General features: G+C 34.6%; 1 protein-coding gene across 2 annotated transcripts; it reads right to left on the reverse strand.

Moving 5' to 3' along the window:
• Positions 1-717: 717 nt before the first annotated feature.
• Positions 718-14,665, reverse strand: LOC100370215 (developmentally-regulated GTP-binding protein 1). 2 transcript variants are annotated; one of them, XM_006817997.3, is made up of 10 exons: positions 14,534-14,665; positions 13,133-13,253; positions 10,834-10,878; positions 7,323-7,453; positions 6,384-6,453; positions 5,745-5,844; positions 4,217-4,472; positions 3,714-3,826; positions 2,329-2,547; positions 718-975 (listed from the first exon to the last, which is right to left on the reverse strand). In XM_006817997.3, the coding sequence occupies exons 1-10, from the start codon at positions 14,570-14,572 to the stop codon at positions 969-971; spliced, it is 1,101 nt and encodes a 366-aa protein (XP_006818060.1). In that variant the 5' UTR covers positions 14,573-14,665; the 3' UTR covers positions 718-968. The 2 variants fall into 2 exon arrangements, with proteins under 2 accessions (XP_006818060.1, XP_002735973.1); XM_002735927.3 differs by lacking the exon at positions 718-975 and having other exon boundaries at positions 2,325-2,547; positions 14,534-14,652.
• Positions 14,666-14,930: the final 265 nt, after the last annotated feature.

Below are 14,930 nucleotides of genomic sequence, written 5' to 3' on the forward strand. Positions count from 1 at the left end.
TAGAACATCCTAAAAAAGTACAACACAGATAACCTATGTGTACTTTAACATTAATCTGTACAGTTTTGATTAAAATCCTATCCTGTTGCAGTTCATACTCGTAAACCTTTTCATACTAGTTGACTAACTTTTAGTAAACCCATATTTGTCTTTATGCAGATTGTAAGACACTACATTTGTATTCACGTGATTCTCACACAAAGCCAAAGGAAAATTTTGAAGTTTTAGTTTTGTGAGATTATTTCAATACCTAAACAAAAAGATCTACATTTAGTAACTAAATGGATTAAAGTAGCATCTTATCTATTTCTAACATTTACTGTTCAACAAACATTTCACCATAAAAAGACACATTTCACCCGTATGCAAATTGCCTGAATAAATGTTTGAAGCATAGGTGGCCTGAGTGACTAGGACATGCTGCCCTTTTTTGACACCTAACCACTAATCTAAGTCTGAAGTAACTGGTAAACTTGCATTGTTTTTATGTAAATTGAGCACATATTGCAATTTGACCAAGGTGTAATGTTAAGTTAACCATTCAAAAGTTACCACAGTACATGTAGGTACCGTACCATTTGTTCCAGCTATTTCATTCAATAGCATATCAAATTTAAGATTTTAAATTATTAATGAGCAAATGGAAAAACATTCAGTGGGCTAATTTTTCTATGTAAACTAAGTGCTTAGCTCTAAAAAAATCAAAACCATGACACATTTCATGAGAAACGTTTTATTTCTGAATTCAAAGCCCTTCCCTTTTTTTTTTCCCTAAAGATTTTGAGTTTTAAAATACTGGGGATCCATGTAAAGTTTGAGATCGGCATTCATAAACATAATTCTCCAAATCACAATGTTACTAGAAGTGTAAGCACAGGTAAGATCACGCAAAAAGTTGATTGATCAGCGTTCCTAAATTTTCCATCCAATAAATATTTGGTTCAATCCATTATCTTCTGTTCACTTCATTAGAGTCTGGAAAAACAATATATTCGTTTAAAATTCACAATACACACTGTTGTTCTTCCTCATAAAACTGAATTAGTAGGCGGATGAACTAATAACTGCTATATGACTAGACTTGCATACAGTCTCTTGTTTATTTTTTGGGCAAAAGCCGCAAATTAAACAAGGGACTTGTTACCCTTGATGATGCCCTCTCGCGACACTAGTGATGATTGTCACTGTTCTTGGTTTAGTGAGTGACGCAATTATTTACAAGGTCATTAATATTCTACCAATCAGCATGCAATTGGAATATCGTCTCAATTAGAAACCGCTTTGAAACTGAAATTTTGCAAGCTAGCATCTCACATTATTCTTTGAGATTTTTTTTTCATGATGGCTGCAAGACTACTAAGATAATGGGCTATAAATCGTTCGTCCTTCATGCTTGCACTTCTGCATGGTCACGATGTTTGTGCAAGTGTTTTGTCAGGCAAGCATCTTTTGGCCAGCTTTGAAAAGCTTTCTAGGGCTGACTAATTTTTTGTTATCTTTGACCAAACATGCAATAAAAATGTATTCCCGAGTTCTCAGTGATACAATAGTTGGCAAGCTTGTTTTTTTGTTAGTGTTCTAGTTATTCACGGCCATCCAAAAAGAATATACACTTATATGTATACATGCTCCGCCCATCAACTTTGTGATGTCATCAAAGAATCACAAGTCTCTTGTTTATTTTGCAGTAACCTGACTTTTGCTATTTATACATTCCCATATTTTATTTCATTGAAAAAAATCACAAAAAAATAAATAAGACACTGTATGGAAGTCTACTATATGACCTTAAAAAGCAATTAAAGTTTGTTAATTTAAATAAAGAATTAGTGAATTTTACAAAATACATATGATTTTGAGAAGGATAAAGAACAGTACAGTGCAATCACATAACATCACACGGGACAATATTATCATCATCATACCCAGGTATTCAGTTGTATCATACTTCAGGTTCTCTTTTGTTTTTTTATATACCGGTACATCACATGCAGTTATTCAAGCCCGATATGGCAGCATGTAATGACCATAACTTACTACCGTATCTACATACAGCTCAAATAAGATAACCCCAAAATTGTGTTGTTAATTTAGCTTACCACCATGTCAACACATACTATCATTTTAGTACTCTTCTAAAATAGTTTTTAATTTGTTGTACACATTCATATTTGATCAAACTCCCTATTTGCAAGGACAGTAATAACAAATCTGTCCATTTAACACACATCACAATGTACAACAGCAAATTTATTCAAACTGAAAGTAGTTGGCAATAAAAAAACCTTACTCCAATTCTGCACATTTAGTTATTTAAACAATACTCACTTTTTCACAATTTGTATCACATCTTCATCATCAAGCAAATGTTCCTTTCCAACTTTTTGCGGAGTGTGTTTAACCGAGGAACCCCACACTAACGCATATTTGAATTCCTTCATGATAGCTTTATGTAGATTCGTACAAAAATCTTCCACTGATGACTGACCACATTTCAGTACAACCGGCGCCTCATAGTCTGGCAGTTGACCCTTAGGTTTTGTATATCTGAGAATAAACACAAACTGAGCTGTATAGAATTCATAGACATTAAAGTAAGTAAACATGGGCATGCAACTGTATTTTCTATAGAGGTGCATTCTGGGAAAGTTCATACATGTTATTGGGGAGTTATGTAAAATATTTCATGGTCTGTGGGAAATATACAATAGTTGTTCAAATGTCAATGCCTTTTATTTGCCATTTGTTTGTGGGTTCAAATATTCTTTGCTACCATATTTTAGTACTGTAAATGGCTTATTTTCACAGCTTCAACTCAGTGAAAATAAGGTGCTTAATCGTATTTGCAATGATTCATAAAGGTTCATTTCTGTTCCCAAAGACATGCATACTACAGTTATTTGTAACAAGGTAGAATTATGGCAAATTCTTGTTTTTCCTGGAATACACACATTTTTAGACCATCAAATATTTCTCATAAAAGTCCTGACACCCTAATAAAGCTCCAAGAATGTGAATGTCCTGCATTTAAACAATCGCCATTTTCACATAGATTGCCGAAAATAAATCTTTCACGAATTTAATTTAACAAATAAAAAAGTAAAAACAAGAACAGCACTCAGCGATGTACTAGTTACATTAAGTGTTTTGAAGAACTTGAAAAATCAATAAATCGAATAATTGTATTCAAAATGGCAATGACTCAACTTTGATCAATGTGTAAAACAAGTATGATGATTTGGAGTACATTAAGGCCAAATGTGCTTTTCAAATATAGAGTTGGTAGGTAGGGATTTTGTTTTTCTAATTTTTGTTCATAGTTATTTATATTACCCAATTTTGTGATGTTTGCTCAAATATGACGGAAAAAAAAAATTATAGAATCTTATGCTCATGTTCTAAACAAACTGCGTTTGACAAAAGATGATGAACGGTGTTGCATGGAACCACATACACATGTAATTTAATGTGTGGAGCACTTTCCCCATTTCCTTTGTAGACAAACATAAGCCCTGTTCTGCATTGATTTAAAGCCATTAGTGAAAATTTCTGCTTAGCGTTACATACTTGACCTGATGTGTGGTACTTGTGTAATGAAGTCATTTGATTCAACTACACATAGTTCTATAAACAAACGTCAAAGTGTGAAAACCTTGTTATTACATTATCAACTCAAAATTTAAAAATGTGTGAAGTAGAGTTATTGTACTTACATCCTCACAAGACTCAGATACTCCCACATCTTCTCCAACAAATCATCAAAATTCCATTTATGATGAGCTGAGATGGGAACGCAGTGGGGAATCTTATAAATAACGTCCAGTTCCTGAATTATGAAATATACAAAACAATTGTGATATCAACATACTGGCACTACTGTAGAATACTTTATTTTCGCTATTTCTGCTGAAGGGATGATTCCGTGAAAATAAAATCCAGCGAATATACTTTTTTTTCTATATTTCACATTAAACTCATCAAAAATCAGTGAAAATAAATTCCATACAAAATGCCCAAAAATCCTTTTCAGTGAAAATTAATTCCAGCAAAAATAAAGTATTCCACAGTATTCAGTTTTTAGAACCAAATGTTGCAGGTTTAATCAATTCAACTATGCTATGCAACGGACCATACTCGGACCATATATTTTTTGATGTTGCACACGCGGCCAAAAAATGTTAATTTGGAATGTGAAATATTAAACTAAGATACTTACCACGATAGATATCTGATCAATCTTATTCAGGACAAAGATGCATGGTATGTAAGCTCTATTACCTTCTATGACATCTATTAAATCATCCGCCGAGGAATCTGATCTCAGTGTAATATCAGCATTGTGTATCTTGTATTCAGACAATATAGTCTTCACTGTATCAAGGTCAAGTTGACTTTGAGCACATGTTGCAGTTAAATTTACGCCACCCTTTTCTTTTTTACGAAATGATATATTTGGAGGTTTTTTGTTCAACCTGTGAAGAGCAAGTCATTGATGCATTTTTCAAAGTAATCTCTTATGAGCTAAATATTAGACATCCCAATGGAATGCATTATGTGTGAAAGGAAACAATTGCATGCAATGACTCTTTTAAAAGTGTGAGTTGAAGTTGGTGTGGTTAGTAAGATGGTAGAATACATCAGTAGAGTTGTTTCAATTTTTGCTGGTGATATGATGTGGTAGATACAATACATTCATGTCTTCATAATAAATAACAAGCCATGCATGGCATAGTCCCTGTTTGTTATCAAATTTAAGATATATAGTTTTGTTTATAGTAATATAGCTGGAATATAAACATGTCAGGAATATGATGATTGTTTAACATTTAAATGATTGTCATTTGTATCTGATCGTCAAATGAGTATTGAGAGATATTGCTCTGGAACAGCAATAATTCAAAACAAAATCAGCCATTTTGAATACATGTATAATGAATATATAAAATTTGAACATAGTCAGTCAAAGCATGTAAGAGATATGGCTCTAGAAGCCCATTCATTAAAACAAAATGGCTACTAGTCAGCCATTCTGAATCTGATCTAAAAAATAAAATAATGTGCATCAGGAACCCGTAATGTCCAATGTATGTGCATCAAGGTCCTATAATGTCCAACATATATACCAAGTTTGAACAAAATCCATCTTTAAACAGCCGAGGAATCCATGATTTTGATGACTTTTAGAACAAAAATGGCCATCTTGAAACAGATCGTGAAACAAATTGATGTGCATATGTATAATATCATGTATGATGTATGTGTGAAGTTTGATTGTGATTGGTCCACGCATGCATGGACGCACGGATGGAAGCACGGACACATGGAGGTCAAAACGGGGACTGTGTCCGAACGGGGACTAATAAATGTCAGGCACAAGATACAGACTGAAGCCACTTTACTTGTGTGATTATTTCCTTTACCTAACAGTCATTAAGTATTTCTGCCATTCAGCCATCAATCAAATTGCGAAACAAATGCAAGTTCAAATGTCTGATGCAATCATTACAGGATCACATTGACCTTCGTTACATGCTGCTTGATATGATCACTGTACTTCCTGTGTGTATACTTTGTGATATTTCCATAGCAACATCACAATACACATTCAATTTAAAATTATTAAAGTGTGCACAAAGAAAGCTGGTTTTAATTTTCAAAGATATACAAATGACAGCATTCGCTACCTTGATATTAATCTATAATGAATGTTCACCAAATAAATACACTATTTGTCTTAATCTTACCTTATACCAAAACCTTCTAATTCTCTTTCAATGATCTTTTTATGGTGGAGGGGCTTCAGCACATCGAGTACAATTAAAATCAAACTACATGTCCTTGCAACTGTGAGGGAAGAGATAAGTTAATATGAAACCATGTGAGGTACTACATATATGACTGTGAGCACTGGCTGTGGGCAATGTATATATTTAAAACTGTGTATAGCATGTACTGCACATGATGTAGATATAAACCAACGAATAAACAATAGAACCATAGAATACGCACATTCACAATTACTGTGAGTGTCGCTTTAACACGAGGTGCAGACTCATGCAATTCAAAAATCTATAAAACTGTAAAAGGGTTAATTATTCAGGGGGTTTTAATTTTGCTTATTTTGCTGACAGGAAAATGCGCTAAATTAAAACCAAGTGAAATGTGTAAAATTAAGAATGGAACACATTATCTAAATGATAAAACCATGAATTTAAAACTCACTGAATATGCCAATGAAAATTAGTCATTTTACAGTAATAATAAAATATACAACTGGACTCCAAATCTACTGATTCAATGAAAACAAAGTCACTTTGGCAGTGACAACAACAGTGCAGAATGTTCATTTAATTACATTTACATAATAATAGTGAGACACTGACCTGCAATAACTTGTCTGCCTCTACCTTTGCCATCTTTAGCTCCTTCTATAATACCTGGCAGATCTAATAACTAAATATTAAAGATAGAAACTGCATGAAGCAATAACATGGCATGTTACAATGAGGTTTGTAATTATTATTATTAATCGCATTTGGGTTTTTTTAGTTGCTAATACATGTACCGGTATCTTATTAAGTAAATGACAAGGATGCGTTTATGGTCAAATTTTTACTACTACTGCACGTAGCATTCAAACTTTAATGCAGCTGTCCAACTAGGGTCCATTCCTTTGACTGTGGTGCCAACAAGGTTGTGTACAAACAAACCAGTACATAGATAATATGTAATTATACACCAGACAGTGAACTTAATGATATGAACTATATACAATATTTTATTCAAAGAACAGTCAGCTCCCTTGGCAGGGTAAAACAGCGAAATTAGCAAATCTGTTCTATTGAGAGAGGTGTTTACCATGGGTGGTAATTTTGACTATAAAGCTTAACACAGGAACGTGTTTAGAATATTCCATTGGACTTGTGTGCACTGTTTGTATTGGGGGAAACATTTTGTAGAAATTTCAAAATAGCATTGGAATAGCAAAAATACAGACAGGGAACCTTTGTCGTTCTTGTATGTACCTATATAATGCAACACTGAGTTTGGCCAAGATGAATGCAATTAATTCTTCAAATCACCTTGTGGGTACATTATTCTATTTGAATGTCAACTCGTGACACTTTCCACAAAATGAACCTTCCTTATTTTTTTTAACATTTCTGATTGGAAATTATGTATACTTGTCCAAAATTAATGAAGAAAATATCAAAAATAGGTAAAAATTTCCAATATTTAAAAGGTTAACAAGTACCGTGGACGAGGACAGTTTATATTGTTTTATTACAGTGATGTTACCTTATTAAAATGAAGTACTGTACCTGTATTTTAGCACCTTTGTACCTGATGACACCAGGAACTGTGGTTAATGTTGTAAATTCATACGCTGCAACCTCGGAGTATACACCAGCAAGATTACTCAGTAATGTAGACTTGCCAACAGATGGAAAACCTGTAAGCATACAGACACAGGTACACTACATTTCAGTTACTGTGGAATACTTTATTTTCGCTGGAATTAATTTTCACTGAAAGGGCTTTTTGAGTGTTTTGTATGGAATTTATTTTCACTGATTTTTGATAAGTTTAATGTGAAATATAGGGAAAAAAAGTATATTCGCTGGATTTTATTTTCATGGAATCATCCCTTCAGCGAAAATAGCGAAAATAAAGTATTCTAGAGTATTCAGATCCCAAACAATACAAATATTGCACCCCTCCTCTAGATGACATGTTAATTAGACTGTACATTGTATTTGTTTTATTAGCAGCACACATAAACCCAAAAAGCATTTATTGCATACTAGTGGATCACTAATAGAGCAAATATGATAATGTCATTGTTTATAACACTGCCATCTGTTACTGTAATAATCATTTTAATGATGCATTTATGAAAGCAAACGCATTTCTAGTAAATATATATTATATTACCGTACCGAGTATAAGCCCAGGGGCCTGAACATGTAAAATCGGAAAAAACAATTCATTGTCAATGACACGTCCCCGTTCCGTTCATATTTGAGTGACATATACATTCAAAGCAGATCATGACCGAAATGCACCTGCATATGTATAACACATTGTACTACATCTGAACAAAATCCATCCATGCATGACTGAGATCCGGTTCCAAAATTGTGAAAATACGTGATTTTGATGCATTTTCGGCCTTAAAATGGCCATCATTCAGCTATTGTTAAGCGGATCATGAAACAAATGTACATATCTATTTGTGACATGATGTACCATGTGTGTGTGAAGTTTGAACTTGATCAATCCAGACATGTCTCGGATACGGATCCAGAACTGAATTCTTTAAAACAAAATGGTCGCCAGTCGCCCATTTCGAACTTGATCCGAAAAAAAAAAATGACGTGCATCAAGGTCCTATTATGTTTAATGTATGTACCAAATTTGAACGAAATACGTCCATGCATAACTGAGGTCCGGGTCCGGAATGGTGAAAATGTGCGATTTCAATGCATTTTCGGCCTTAAAGCGGCCGCCATTTGCTATCGTTAATGAGATCATGAAACAAATGCACATACATATTTGTGACATGATGTACCTTGTGTGTGTGAAGTTTGAACTTGATCAATCCAGACATGTCTCGGATACGGATCCAGAACTGAATTCTTTCAAACAAAATGACCGCCAGTCGGCCATTTCAAACCCGATCCCCCAAAAAAAATGACGTGCATCAAGGTCCTATTATGTTTAATGTATGTACCAAATTTGAACAAAATCCGTCCATGCATAACTCAGATCCGGGTCCAGAATGGTGAAAATGTGTGATTTTGATGCATTTTCGGCCTTAAAATGGCCGCTATTCGGCTATCGTTAATCGGATCATGAAAAAAATGCATGTGCATATGTCCCATATAATGTGTGATGTATGAGTGAAGTTTGAACATAATCGGTCCATGCATGTTCGAGATACAGGTGATCACGGACGGACGCACGCACGGACGCACACAGGGCAAAACATAAGTCCTCGTTTTAAGGGGTGGGCTTATACTCAAGGACCACCTCAGAAAAAATAATTTGTTGGTGCGTTTAAAACTGTAACCATCTTCCCAGCCTCGAAACATTATCCAAATTACATTTTTCGATCACAGCGCCGTTCTCCGGGGAATATTACTTTTTTTTTGAGAAAACAAAAATGCGAAACGAGCTGTCATTGATTTCAATGACGCTTTTTACAATGAAGAAACAAATATGAACAAACAAAAATTTTATTACAATACGGTTCACATACCGTCTGAATTTACGGTGCAAAAATGGGCAGGGTCTGTGGGAAAACGGTCTAAGGCAAGATCGTACGCAAACTCTAGATACAAAGCTTCCATTTCCGCCATGGTTTCATCATAATTTGACCTGAAAAACTTCCTTTGACCTAACAGGTCACGTCTTTCGTTAACCAATGAAAATGCTCTGTCATACAGTTGAAGTTTTCCGATTATTGACGAAGTATTTTTTTCAACGCAATGCAGAAGTAGAAGTGTATTACCTCGATGTTAAAATGTGACCAGTTAACACTGATTTCTACAAAAAACGGTGCCTTTTTTCCCTGAAAGCTGTTGATTCACAATTTTCGAAAGGTAAACTGAGGGTGAGGGAAGTATTTAAACCTTTCACGGCCGCCAACAAGTCAGCCGAAGAATAGTTTGCTCATTCACACCCCATTCATGATAGTCTCAATGGACAAGATTATTCGGAAAAGTAAAACAATGATGGTGACCAGGTTTCACGACTTGACGATCACATTAGCCGTTTGTAAAACTACTACTCATAAGAAATATGGATTATTTCAGTATTGAAACATCAGGGTTCATCCCGAGTAAATAACAGAATAGAAAAGGTGCGAACTATGTATATTCGCCCGCTGTGCACTCTGAAAATAATGCGAGTTTTCTCGTAAAAGCTGGAACCAAACTACCGTACCAATCATGATTTTTATGCAATGAAATACACTTTTTACATGCAAATTTTAATAAATGGCGTCGACGCCCGGTAACACCCTGGGCCTATACTCGGGGATGCCCTCAACTCATTAAATGTTCAAAAATAGAGGGGTGAGCTTATACTCGGGGAGGGGCTTATACTCGGAGAAGTATGGTATATAAAATATTTACAACACAAATGCAAATGAGAACCATTTCACTAATCATCAACCAAAATTTTTAAACATTCACTCAACTTTTATTAAGTACAGTTAATTTCATGAAGGAATTAATGCTTTTTCATATGCATATTCATAAATGTTTTTTTTTAAATTTCAAATGACGGTTGAAAACAAATTGACCAATAACAGCGCTTGACAGTAAATTGGCTAATAATTGAATGTAACCCACAGACTCATTGTAATGAGCATTAGCAAATAGCTTCTATAGCCAATGGAAACATTCTATGGATCTGAAATTTCCATTTTTATGATTTTCCATTAAAAAAGCATTCATGCCTTTATGAAATTCTCTGTATTTGAATGAAAATAAAATAGCAATAACAACCATTCATATAAGAACAACATTTTTGATAATTCAGCTTCTGACACAGCAGTGAGATCCATAATTCAGTACGACATGCTTTTGTCACAGTGCATAGCCACATGCATGGTACAGTAAAAGTTGTATTAATGGTCGCATCCCGCCACACCCACTTTTTTCAAACAATTGAAAACCAAACATTCACTATTTCTCATATGTGTATTGCTTTAATATATCGGTAGGCTACATCCCTTCTGTTGCATTCTATTATAAATTTTACAGTAACAACATTTCTGTTGTTCTGATCTCTATTGAAGTTATGACCAGAACATAAGGTACTCACCAACAAATCCTACTCTAGCATCTCCAGTCTTGGCTACATCAAAACCTAATGAGACAATAACAATACAATGCAATGTCTGTGTAATATTATGATGTTATAAAACACTGAAGCAACTATATGCTATTTTAGTCAAATTAAATTTTAGAATTTTAATATAGCTAAAGTATTGTGAGAATTGATTTTTTGCTATTAGCTACACATGAAATTAGTAAAAATACAGTATAGGTAAAATGACATGTTTGTCAATGTCAATGATGCAAGGTTATTTTAGTTGGGCAATATGATTTACAGGAAACCCATGTGAGTTTTATGGTCGCAAATAACTACTTTCACCTTAACCCTTTTGAAATTGTGATTGAACATTGTGAACTTGTCATGTCTTGTAACACATGATTTGCTGAAAGCCTCCATAGACATACGTGTACCAAAATCAATGAAAAAAGAGGAGTTCAGTATCCCACTACAGTGTTCTCACCAGATATGAGACATGATTTGCTGAAAGCCTCCATAGACATACGTGTTCAGTATCCCACTATAGTGTTCTCACCAGATATGAGACATGATTTGCTGAAAGCCTCCATAGACATACGTGTTCAGTATCCCACTATAGTGTTCTCACCAGATATGAGACATGATTTGCTGAAAGCCTCCATAGACATACGTGTTCAGTATCCCACTATAGTGTTCTCACCAGATATGAGACATGATTTGCTGAAAGCCTCCATAGACATACGTGTTCAGTATCCCACTATAGTGTTCTCACCAGATATGAGACATGATTTGCTGAAAGCCTCCATAGACATACGTGTTCAGTATCCCACTATAGTGTTCTCACCAGATATGAGACATGATTTGCTGAAAGCCTCCATAGACATACGTGTTCAGTATCCCACTATAGTGTTCTCACCAGATATGAGACATGATTTGCTGAAAGCCTCCATAGACATACGTGTTCAGTATCCCACTATAGTGTTCTCACCAGATATGAGACATGATTTGCTGAAAGCCTCCATAGACATACGTGTTCAGTATCCCACTATAGTGTTCTCACCAGATATGAGACATGATTTGCTGAAAGCCTCCATAGACATACGTGTTCAGTATCCCACTATAGTGTTCTCACCAGATATGAGACATGATTTGCTGAAAGCCTCCATAGACATACGTGTTCAGTATCCCACTATAGTGTTCTCACCAGATATGAGACATGATTTGCTGAAAGCCTCCATAGACATACGTGTTCAGTATCCCACTATAGTGTTCTCACCAGATACGAGACATGAAACATTTGCCGCATGGTTTAATTTTTTTGTCCCAGAGACAAATTGTCTCACAAAAAAGTAAGAAAATGCAAGTGACAATTTAGAATAAAATTCAAACATGTTTACTTAGTAAACATTTGAATACACTTGTAAACTGAGAACAGACTTCTCAAGGTAGAGTGAACCAATTGAGTATTGGTCACCAAATCAGGAGGAGAATAACGCACTGGAGAGGAGCAATTGTAGCCAAGGTGTTTATTGCTCAACTGCTAGGCCTGGAACAGAGTCTAAATACTCATGTTCCATACAATGTATCAATATCATTATGCAAATAACTAAACTAAACAACATAGCCTCAAATCATTACAACACTATTTCCACTACAACATGGATGGGTAGTTGTCTTGTACTTTCTGAACTGATGGAACAATTCTGCCCCCACATATTTAATTCCTGCTGAGAACACTGTTGATAATAAGACACAAACAAAAATTGAAGCAGAAATATCTATTTTTGTTAGGCCGAAACGAAAAAAATTAAATGTGATTCTGCCTGGTAAAACTAAAGTAGGATAGGGACATGTAGGTAGAAATAATTTTATTTTATCATAACTTTTTACTTTACAAAAATTAATTAATTATTCTCAATTTATTATTCTACAGTGCTGCTTGGCCCATACTGTTATACAAAATGTATTTTCCAATAATACATCATATCTGGCATGTAGAACTGAAAGGTGTACCTACAAGTGCCCATATGTTCAAGTTTGACCATAAAAAGATACATGGTCAGCTGGAAAAACAAGGCAAGGTCAGGTTATCGGAAATTCGTTTTTGTTTTGTTTTTTAGCCTTGTGGCACAATAGTACAGTATATACAAGTACTTGTATGTAGAGTGCAAAAAATAAATTCAGTACATGTATACCTCTTTAACTGAAATGATTTCAACTAATGATTATGGATGAAATTGTACCAATAACTAATTAGATTTTATACTCGTCAAAATACTGAATCCAATTCTCAGACAAAAATACTTACCTTCTCCAGTTCCCCCTCCCCCTCCTTTGGGGGTCATCAGTTCTCTTCTAAGTTTGGCTAACCTGGCCTTCAAAAGTCCCAAGTGGCCAGATGTTGCTTTGTTTTTCTGTGTACGAGCCATCTAAAGGATAATTAGAAATACTGAAATCAGGACTTTCAGATTTTGTTGTGATTGCCTCGCAAATATGGAGAAATCTTTTACAACTACCCAAAACAGCTGATTTTTTTAAATAAATAGTTATTACACATCATGTTGATAAATTTTGATGAAGGTTATGAAGGTGAGATTTTCGATGTTGATTTTAGCCTGGTCGTTAATCGTGAACACTCAAAGTTTCTGAACTTCTCTTATGTTTCTAGCAGCGAGACACTTGATAGCGATACTGGCATATAACAGGGATTGAAATAGAATTTTTTCCCTGCATGCATAGTGTGCATGTTGAATTTAAAATTTAACTGCACTAACTTGTTGTGAAATGCACCACTTTTAAAGTTTAAATAAAATTTACGGTATATACATTGATGCGATCACGAAAGAATTTGCTTTTTTTTTTAGTTGTCTTACAATGTTGGTTGAACTTAATTTAGGATTAGTGAATATAATGAGGAAATGTTAATTTCTACATGCACAGCATGCACATTATATTTTGAGTTTACTTGCACTAGCTTATAATCTATGTGCATAGTGCACCAGAGTATTTCGACCCCTGATATAAGCAACAAAAAGTTACCCCTGGATACACACACTGTTCATATTCTGTAAAGTGATAAACTTAAACATAAATAATTGTTTATCTATTTGTCCCAGCAGCTTTATCCTATTTTTTTTTATTTAAGTCTTCAGGTGTCATCAACAAATTAACCTATCAAAGCTTATGGAACAGAAATCGTACGTTTGGTATTTGGGATTGTTTTCTTTGCACTTTATCTGAAACATGATGTGTGAGGGCGTACTTCAATTATGTCAGCTGTTAGACTCGTGTGAAGCATGGTGGTTTATTGACAAGTATCGATGACCTGTCGATCTGAGCAACTGCAGATCAGACACGGGTTGTTTTTCTGTGAATATTGAAGTTAGAAAGACTGACAAATCAAGGTGTTCATCGATTTTGTAGAAGTTTGAGCTGGGCAACATGTGTTATTCTGTCCATAATAATTTTAATTACATACATGTGGTTACAGCAAATTTAACGAATATTTTAATATTTGTAACCTGTTTTTTGGGAGGATAAATTCATTCAAACACTAACATTGTCGTCTATGGAAATCTAATTAGTGGTATGAGCCCTTCAAGTCAATATGTTAAACTGTGAACTAATCGACAGACACGTGTATATTGGAGTCAATAAATCTACAAGTTAAAGAATTAAACACATAGACTAGAATCAATATGATACTTACTTCAGCCTCTATTTCCGATATCTTTTCCAAAATACCCATTTTGATGCGAACTGACAGCAAATTTACAAGAATTTCACGACGTTTGCGACAATCGCAAAAAAAAAAAAACGCGGGTGTTTGTTGGTCAGTTCGTTTCACCACAGCTATATTTAGCGCCCCCAATTGACAAGAAATGATGAGGCAAAAACGGCGCACCGACTACACATTAATAAATCAAAGAAAGGGTGCATTTAAACAAGAAGCCTGGTGATTAATATAGCTTTGCAATGTGACCCAGAGTTTATAAAATTATTAAAACAAATGAATAAACATGATTGCTTAGATCATTGGCTATCTGTGATTTATCCCAGAGCACATATACATCAAGTTTAATTTTAAGTGAACTACGACAGAGCAC

This window comes from Saccoglossus kowalevskii, chromosome 16, assembly GCF_978046115.1.
Source record: "Saccoglossus kowalevskii chromosome 16, keSacKowa6.1, whole genome shotgun sequence".
Taxonomy (NCBI): domain Eukaryota; kingdom Metazoa; phylum Hemichordata; class Enteropneusta; family Harrimaniidae; genus Saccoglossus; species Saccoglossus kowalevskii.